The sequence below is a fragment of the Mytilus trossulus genome, chromosome 11, assembly GCF_036588685.1.
Source record: "Mytilus trossulus isolate FHL-02 chromosome 11, PNRI_Mtr1.1.1.hap1, whole genome shotgun sequence".
Taxonomy (NCBI): Eukaryota; Metazoa; Mollusca; class Bivalvia; order Mytilida; family Mytilidae; genus Mytilus; species Mytilus trossulus.
In genome coordinates, this window is record NC_086383.1 from 53,830,829 (window position 1) to 53,840,948 (window position 10,120).

Genomic DNA, 10,120 nt, shown 5'->3' on the forward strand with positions numbered 1-10,120 from the left:
GTAAAAAAATCGGCGCAAATGAAAAAAATAATCGGCACAAATGAAAGAAAAAATCGGCGCAAATGCAAAACGCCGGAATGATGTTGCATTAGTTATGCGTTTTAAACTAGACATTATAAGTTGAGCACATGTAAAATAACATTAAAGCACCACTCAACTATTATGGTCTTAGTTACTCATAATGAGATATGAGATATACAAGTCTTATTTGTAATTAACAGAGAAAAGCAATACAACATTTTTTTGTGTTTCAGGGTAAGACTCCGTATGATCTAGCGGCAGCAGAAAAAAAGGGACAGTATAAAAAAGTGATGGAATACTTACAGGTACACATGCTTTTAAATTACATATGCTTATATCAAGAATATAGCAGGTACACATCCAATTACAAAATGTAAAGTGATATAAAACCAAGTAAATCAAATGACACAAAACCAGGATACTCCAAGATAGTAGATTTCAAGCTTTAAACATTTTGTAAGGCTTGGAAAAATATCTTAAAATATAATGCAATCTATTTTTTATTACTAGTTTGATAAGACAACCAAGTTTGTTTGAGGCGCCACATTATAAGCTTTGTCCTCCTTCCACTAAGGCAATTTGCTATTTCTTTCAAGCGTGTACGATAAAGAACATGCACAGAAATAGAAATATTGTGCCCATTGTAACAACTCTTGCGATATACCTATTAAATTTTTTTTTCTGTAACTTTCTTTCTGTACAATGCGTACAATTTGAAAGAGAAATTAATCAAGTTCGAGGCAATGTTCATCAATTCACCATTCATTTTTGACTTTTCTTACCTATTTCTTAATTAATCTGGAATGGTTGTAGAAAATGTACCACCGACTATTGATAGCTGTGCTCAAATATCATGATAATAACAAATAAATACACACAAATTCTACCTTTTCTCTCTCTGTTGATGATCCGTCACGGTACCGTACATTATATAATATTGAGTTCATGCATGTTTCCCGGGATAGTTAAAGTGGTTAAGTTCAGGTTAATCATACCACATTCACAGTCTACAGAAGGCAATGGTATTGATACTTTTATATTATACTTCTCTAGGTAGTGTTATTATTATCCAAAGCCTTCACACTGCCTACAATTTCCATTTTTATCTTATTAGTATGGATATACATGGTTGATTTTCTTAGGTCCTCCAGCTTCTTTCAATTATGAAAAGAGGGACGAAAGATACCAGAGGGACAGTCAAACTCATAAATCGAAAATAAACTGACAACGCCAAGGCTAAAAATGAAAGGACAAACAGACAAACAATAATACACATGACACAACATAGAAAACTAAAGAATAAACAACACAAACCCCACCAAAACTAGGGGTGATCTCAGGTGTTTCGGAAGGGTAAGCAGATCCTGCTCCATATGTGGCACCCACCGTGTTGCTTATGAGATAACAAATCTTGTAAATAATCTAATTCAGTAGGTCACATTCATGAAAGGGAAGGAGATTGTATTGAAGTTACGACGTAAAGAACATAATATCAAATATAATTTGTGAAACGGTTATTCCATAACTATCAACCAACTCGTGATGGCGTGCGTAAAATTTACGAAGAAACATGACATGCAAGAAATAGGTCAGCGAGATGCATTTGCCACCAAAAATGAATCAATCACAATCAATTTGTTTTCCATTACAGACTACGTTTGGTTGTTGATGTTTATTTATTAAACTTTAACATTTCTACAAGTTTTATTTATTAAACTTTAACATTTCTACAAGTTTTATTTATTAAACTTTAACATTTCTACAAGTTTCCGAATATACACTCAATACATTTTACTGTTTATTTCAGACTGCAGTACTAAGGACGAAAGGTATTTTATTTTTTTTCATTATTAGATGTGACACATTATGTATTTAGTGTTACTTATGCCTTTTAATTATGATTATTTCTTTTTTAGCTCACTTGGCGTCTGTTGTCCGTCGTCGTTAACTTTTACAAAAATCTTCTCCTCTGAAACTACTGGGCCAAATAAAATCAAACTTGGCCACAATCATCATTGGGGTATCTAGTCTAAAAATTGTGTCCAACCAAGATGGCCGCCATGGCTAAAATTGAACATAGGGGTAAAACACAGTTTTTGGCTTATAACTAAAAAAACATAGCATTTAGAGCAAATCTGACATGGGTTAAATTGTTAATCAGTTCAAGTTCTATCTGCCCTGAAATTTTCAGATGAATTGGACAACTGGTTGTTAGGTTGCTGCCCCTGAATTGGTAATTTAAAGGAAATTTTGCTGTTTTTGGTTATTACCTTGAATATTATTATAGATAGAGATAAACTGTAAACGGCAAAAATGTTCAGCAAAGTAAGATTTACAAATAAGTCAACAGGACCAAAATGGTCAGTTGACCCCTTTAGGAGTTATTGCCCTTATAGTCAATTTTAAACCATTTTTCGTAAATCTTAGTTATCTTTTACAAAAATCTTCTCCTCTAAAACTACTGGGCCAAATTAAACCAAACTTGACCACAATCCTCATTGGGGTATTTAGATTAAAAATTGTGTCAGGTGACCCGGCCAACTGACCAAGATGGCAGCTATGGCTAAAAATAGAACATAGGGGTAAAATGCAGTTTTTGGCTTATAACTCATAAACCAAAGCATTTAGAGCAAATCTGATAGGGGTTGATATTGTTAATCAGGTCAAGATCTATCTGCTCTAAAGTTTTCAGATGAAGTGGACAACTGGTTGTTAGGTTGATGCCCCTGAATTGGTAATTTTAAGGAAATTTTGCTGTTTTTTGTTATTATCTTGAATATTATTATAGATAGAGATAAACTCTAAACAGCAATAATTTACAGCAAAGTAAGACCTAAAAATAAGTCAACATGACCAAAATTGTTGAAAACATGTGTTTATACTGAAATTGCAGATTTTTCAACATGTTGGGACTGGCAATGAATTCGTGTCACTTTGACACATTCAGTTAAAAGTAACACCCCTTGGAAATACGGATTTTGAATAAATTACTATGTTAGCATGTGCACTCTCATGTGTGCAATTCTTATAATTTATGTATGAAATTCCTTTATATCAACAATGAATCGAAATCAGTTCCTATCATTTCGGGGATGAACGTTTACCCTTATTATCTACATGTGTCCCTATATCCCGAAATTCTTGTGTTTTCTAAAATAAAGTGGTCCTGGAAAAAATAATAAGAACTTTTTACACAATATTTGTTACCAAAAAACACAGACCAAATTCCAATTTTGGATCACCGTTTTCGAGTTGATATCTTTTTAGAAATTTAAAATTTGCTGAATCTGAATTTATGTCTCAAGGAAGATTTGTTGCAGTTGTTATACACCTGTCTAAGACGGGACGTTTTATGGTATACCTTTGTCCGTCCGTTCCTTTATATCTATTGATGTCAACTCCCTTTCGATTTTTGTAAATTTTAAGATTTTTCGTTTCTATGTTATACATGTTATAAAGTTTTATCCTTGAAAAAGTGGGATTTTCCTTTTTTCGGACAATAACTCAACAACACTTACATCAACTTAAATGAACTTTTGGTAAATTTTTTATACTATTGACGTATACTCCCTTTTGATTTTTTATAATTTTAGATTTTACGTTTCCGTGTTATGAATTTTCATGCTTAAAAAGGGTAATTTTCCAGTTTTCGGACAATCATTCATAAACACTTTCACAAAATTTTATGAATTTTGATGAATTGTTTATATCTGTTGACTCAAACTACCTTTCAATTTATATAAATTTTAGATTTTCTGTTTTTCAGTTCAGATGTTATTTCGATGGGGGTTATCTTTTAATTAACTTTGAAAGATTCGCATAGTTGACATTTTAAAATATTGGCATTTTTATGCCCCACCTACAATAGTAGAGGGGCATTATGTTTTCTGGTCTGTGCGTCCGTTCGTTCGTCCGTCCGTCCGTCCGTCCGTCTGTCCCGCTTCAGGTTAAAGTTTTTGGTCAAGGTAGTTTTTGATGAAGTTGAAGTCCAATCAACTTCAAACTTAGTACACATGTTCCCTATGATATGATCTTTTTAATTTTAATGCCAAATTAGAGTTTTTATCCCAATGTCAAGGTCCACTGAACATAGAAAATGAAAGTGCGAGTGGGGCATTCGTGTACTGAGGACACATTCTTGTTATTTCAACATTTGAAATTTACCACCTATATTTTCAAAACATGTGAGGCATATCTTTTTTCATCGTCTTGATATGGTTTAGTCTTATGAATACTTTAAGCAATATATCAAATAGTAGAAGAAACAAAAACAGATATTCCTTATTACTGAAGAATATTATAATACCACATAGTCACTATTCCTAAAGAGTAACCACATATTTGTTAGACTTCAGCAATACGTCAATAATTAACAATTTAGGAAATTTCTATTAATAGATTCTATGTTGAACAAACTGCTTGGCAGCGGAAGCTACCAATCTTTTGACATGCGCTGCATGGTAACGGGCCAGTTCGCTGTTGGGAAATCAAGTCTAGTCAAGCTTTTAGTTGGGGATAATGTTCCAGAAGGGCGACATGCCACTGATGGCATTTCCCTCGTTGAAGGTCGTTGTGGACTTGATATAGAGACAAGAAATTGGATCATGATTGATCCAGATAAGAATACACATTTACATACATATGGTTTTAACACTACATTTATTAATGATATACATAGAGTATTGTTTTGCAGGTAGATGTACGCATGTTCTATTTTGTAATGAAATGGTCGAAATCAAAATGTTTTGTTGTATAACATTCAATCCTTATCCCGAACGTTCTGTGTGTGCCTGTCCTAATTCTGCAATTCAGAGTTGGCATAGGTTGCTTTCTGTTACATCTGTTTTTCATTAATTTTTTATCTTATAAGCTTGTTTGTTGCCTATGTCTCTGGTTTTAGATATCTGGTCAACATCTTTTTTTTAAATCTGGTCAACTTCACTTTACTGAGTAGTTGTCTATAATGCATCAGTTTTGAAAAAGAATAGAAATGATGAAAAAAAGGTTTTCTGCTAAAGTCAGTTTTTAAGTTACAGTAGAGAATTTTACGTTTCAAACAAAACTTACGTACGTTAACGCAAAAAACTTAGGCTAACAATTATACGGACTTATAAGACATAATATAAATTGTGGTTTTCTCCCTTCGCCGGTTCTGTATTTCAGGATAGGTATAGTTTTGTTTTAATTCTAAAATAACATTCATGTTACAGGCACGGACCCTTCGATTTTTTTGGGGTGGGGCCGTAGGGGGAGGGAATCGGGGTTGCTGGGAATTAAAAATCAAAATATTTCTGCCCATTAGATAATATTCAAAACAAAATTTCCACGTCAGACAGAGTCTCCCCCTCCACCATAATTTTTGTATCTAAATGATCGATGACTTAATTACAAATTAAATACAGAATAACCATACATTGTCTTAAAATATCAATGTTATTTGTATAGGCTTAGAAATAGGAAGAAAGCGAGGCTGTTTCTAAGCATTGATATTTCGAGACAATGTATGATTATTCTATATTTATGCGTTAAAAAAAAGGTTCTTTTCAAACAATAATATCTATTTGGTAGGGGGCTAGATCAAATTTGAAATAAATAGGCAGGACCCTCGGATTTATGATGACACCAAGTTTGGAAAAGTATTTACAAAATCAAAGGGCAGAACCAAAAAATGGCCGCAAAACAAGATGATTGGAATATAGAAAAAAAATCATAAGTCGACGAGCTTGGACAAAATAGGCTCAATAAAAATTTTGTCTTAACAGTTTATATATGCACCCCTCCCCTAAAAATAAAGGGGTTGCATCCTTATCAAAAACTATGGACGAAAGTAAAAGGTGTACAAAAAATAAAAAATAACACATTTACAGAAAAATAATTTACCACAAACATTTTTGGTATTTGAATGTCAATATTTTCTTTTTGTCCGTCTTCCTTCTTCTCAAGATTGAGCAAATTATCGACCTCACTATAACAGAATACAAATATGTCTGCATGGAAGGCATTCTATCGAACTGATGGAAAGGAGTTCAACTATTCGACCATACCTCATCATTGAAGTTCGAGACAATTCAGATAAACGGTACTGTAGTTCCATCGGTTTTATTAAAGAAGTAAATAGGTGTAGTCATGTTTGTACATAAGTTGACAGAGTAAAAGGTCGACATGTTTACACTAGAAAGGTTGACAAGTTGACCCAACAAAGTTCTAAAAGGTTGACAGGTGTTAAGGTCGACAGGTTGACAGGTCGACCTGTTGTAAAGACGATAAATGCATGATAGGTTGACCCGTTGACAAGTGTAAAGGTTAAAAGGTTGACAGGTCGACATGTTGAAAAGTCGAAAAATGCATGATAGGTTGACCCGTTGACAAGTGTAAAGGTTAAACGGATGACAGGTCGACAGGTTGACAAGTGTGAAGGCTCAATTTTAATAGATTGACAGGTCGACATGTTGAAAATCGGTAAATGCATAGGTCGACAGGTTGACAAGTGTAAAGGTTAACTCTCGTGTATTGTTAATGATGTGTTGGACTTGCAAAGAGTGGCAGAATTTATAAATAATCTTAGTGAAGAACAAGCTGCTCCTAAGGTTGCAGAATGAGGCCATGAAATATTTGTTTTTATTTCATTCTTATAAAATAAAATTGTCAATATTAAAAAACCTTTTCTGTCAATTATTAAAATTACAGTCCTTGCGGTAAAATAAGAAAGTACGATTCCTCTTTATTTTTAGCTCACCTGGCCCGTCATTTTGCGTCTGTCGTCGTTTACTTTTACTAAAATCTTCTCCTCTGAAAATAATGGGCCAAATTAAACCAAACTTGACCACAATCATCATTAGGGTATCTTGTTTAAATAATGTGTGGTGCGACTTGGTTAACCAACCAAGATGGCCGCCATGGCTAAAAATAGAACATAGTGGTAAAATATAGTTTTTGGCTTAAAACTCAAAAACCAAAGCATTTAGAGCAAATCTGACATGGAGTAAAATTGTTTATCAGGTCAAGACCTATCTGCACTTTAATTTACAACTGAACCGGACAACTCGTTGTTGGGTTGCTGCCCCTGAATTGGTAATTTTAAGGAAATTTTGCTGTTTTTGGTTACTATCTTGAATATTATTATAGATAGAGATAAACTGTAAACAGCAATAATAATCAGCAAAATTAGGTTTAAAAAAATGTCAACATGACTGAAATGGTCAATTGATCCCTTAAGAAATCATTGTCCTTTATAGTCAATTGTTATCAATTTTCCACTGAAACTACTGGGCCAATTTCATTATAGTTAGGAATAAATGTAAGCAGCAAAAATGTTCAGTAAAGTAAGATGTACAAACACATCACAATCACCAAAACACAATTTGTAATGAATCCATCTGCTTCCTTTGTTTAATATTCACAGAGACCGCGGTGAGCGACACAGGCTCTTTAGAGCCTCTAGTTTTTATACAAACTCGTGTAGGTGAGTGAGATTTGAACAGATTCAACTGATATACATTACAGCATGGACTGTGGTCTGAAAATTGGATTGTAAAAACTGAAAATTCTAAACATTTTTTTGTTTCACAGTCATTTAGCATGTTAAAGACTTTTCAGTCTGATTATTGGTATCTAGTGGCAAGTTTTACGTCGTCACTTCGAAAACATTTGTGTGCATCAAGTTTAATTTAAAACAAACATGTTAAACTGAACAAAAATGATATATTAGTAAAAAAATAATAAGATAATGACTCAGAAAAGAAAACCAACCTGAAAACTAAAAAAGGCAAAGGTCATCGTTTCACGAATGTGAATTTCCGAATTAAACTATTTACCGGATTTTTTTTATAACATAAGCAACACGATGGGTGCCACATGTGGAACAGATCTCTTACCCTTCAAGAGCACCTGAAATCACCCCAGTTTTTGGTGGGGTTCGTGTTGTTTATTCTTTAGTTTTCTATGTTATGTATTCTTCTGTATTATTATTTGTCATTTTGTCCTTTTGTTTTAAGACATGGCGTTGTCAGTTTATTTTCAATCTATGAAGTTGACTGTCCCTCTGGTATCTTTCGTCCCTCTTTTATCATTAAGCAGATATGGTCTGATAGCTACCCATATTGAAACGAAAGAAATTTTAAAGGAATCAAAAATGCTGCTCCATTGGGACTACGTTGTCGCTAAGGCAATGCAACAGGAAAAACATATAAAGATCACTATTTCTGAAAATCCTATTCGCCATGGTTCACCTATTATGATAATGTATTGTTTTGATTGACAGCTAAGACAGTACAACATTGCCTCTGACAGTCAATTTCTTAAGTTTATACGCTGATTGTCGTAAAAAGGTCCAATAATCTTAGCATCAAGTCACGCTTCGTTGACATAAGTGGTTGAGATATTATAACCCATTCTGCACCATTTCATACCGTATCTCGCGTTTTGATTTTTTATTCGAAACGCCGACCTTTTCTTTTCCCGCGACAGCTTTCTTTTTTCTAGAGTAATTACCTTTCACCAGGGATGCTCCGAAGGATAATAGTAACACAATGCTACCTTCAATCGCGCTGTCAGTCCGTAGGTCTGTCCCTTCGTAATAAACCTGTTGACACTCTCGAATCTGCATCCTTCAAAGGATTCTAAACATGGCCAATTTATCACACCGCGATATGTTTTTATGCCCCAGCTACGATAGTAGATGGGCATTATGTGTTCTGGTCTGTGCGTTCGTTCGTCCGTCTGTCTGTCCGTTCGTTCGTCCGTCTGTCCCGCTTCAGGTTAAAGTTTTTGGTCAAGGTAGTTTTTGATGAAGCTGAAGTCCAATCAACTTGGAACTTAGTACACATGTTCCTTTTGATATGATCTTTCTAATTTTAAAGCCAAATTAGACTTTTGACCCCAATTTCACGGTCCACTGAACATAGAAAATGAAAGTGTTAGTTTCAGGTTAATGTTTTTGGTCAAGGTAGTTTTTGATGATTTTGAAGTCCAATCAACTTGAAACTTAGTACACATGTTCCCTATGGTATGATCTTTCTAATGTTAATGCCACATTAGACTTTTTACCCAATTTCACGATCCATTGAACATAGAAAATTATAGTGTGAGTGGGCCATCTGTGTACTTTGGACACCTTATTGTTTTCTTCACTTACCATAATGAATTTTCTAGGTAAAAATTTTCTTGAGAGATTGTGGCACACACGACACAGATTATTAATAAAAAAAAAAACCAGATAAAAACTGAATCATAAGACAAAAAAAATATGTTTGGTATTCGAACAAGTATTAACAAAAAGCCTTTACTCATGTTAATGGCAATTAAATAATATAACACCCAAACCGATCTAATGATAAAATAATCCTGTTATTTTAATATGCCTTAATTTTAGAAAAAAAACACTACAACCTACATGTATATTTACCCAAATTACTGAACTTGTACAATGTCCTTCATCTTTGATCAACTTTATCCTTTTTAGAATAAATTTGTTCAAAAACTAATTTTTCCGTATACTCTCTCATCGCGGCACGCGATATTCACAAATTAGTTGAAAAGAAACTCTTTTAGTACGAAAATATGAAACATTGCTAACTGCATATCATTCAAAATATACCTGTGTCCCTTGCGAACAAAGTTGGCATTTTCTTTCGTTCGGATAAATTACTAGTGTAAACGTTCGGTCGTAAAATACGCTATTTTAAATAGATTTTAACTAAATGGAAAAAGGGAGACAAACACAATTTTACAACGACCAAGTTAAGGTGCATTACGTACGTCAAAGTATATGATTTTTGTTTAATTTACAAGTTAAATGGCCAACGGAAGATAACAATGAACATTTTTTTAAATGTTGAGGTATGTTACGTATTACGTACGTCAAAAACCTAAAATTCTCTACTGAGGGACTATTTGACTATATAGTATAGATATATCAAAGTTTATCTAGTTTGTATATATTGTAGATTATTTTATCTTGGTTAATATCAATGTTCATGGGTAGGGATAATTGATTGAGTGGTTTTGCTGTGTTTAGTTTAGTTTAAACATATTTATTTAGAGTGGATTGGGAAACAAGTTTTGCAACTTATATTAATCCCTTTCCACTTTGCGGGTGCGA

The 10,120-nt window shown here is 33.5% G+C and overlaps 1 protein-coding gene across 1 annotated transcript in view; it reads left to right on the top strand.

Moving 5' to 3' along the window:
• LOC134690164 (uncharacterized) overlaps positions 1-4,718 on the top strand; it is a 41,194-nt gene extending 36,476 nt beyond the window's left edge. Inside the window, exons 2-4 of the mRNA XM_063550141.1 lie at positions 255-326; positions 1,829-1,850; positions 4,420-4,718. Of these exons, the coding sequence (XP_063406211.1) occupies positions 255-326; positions 1,829-1,850; positions 4,420-4,718 (393 nt within the window). The remainder of the gene's footprint in view (positions 1-254; positions 327-1,828; positions 1,851-4,419) is intronic.
• Positions 4,719-10,120: the final 5,402 nt, after the last annotated feature.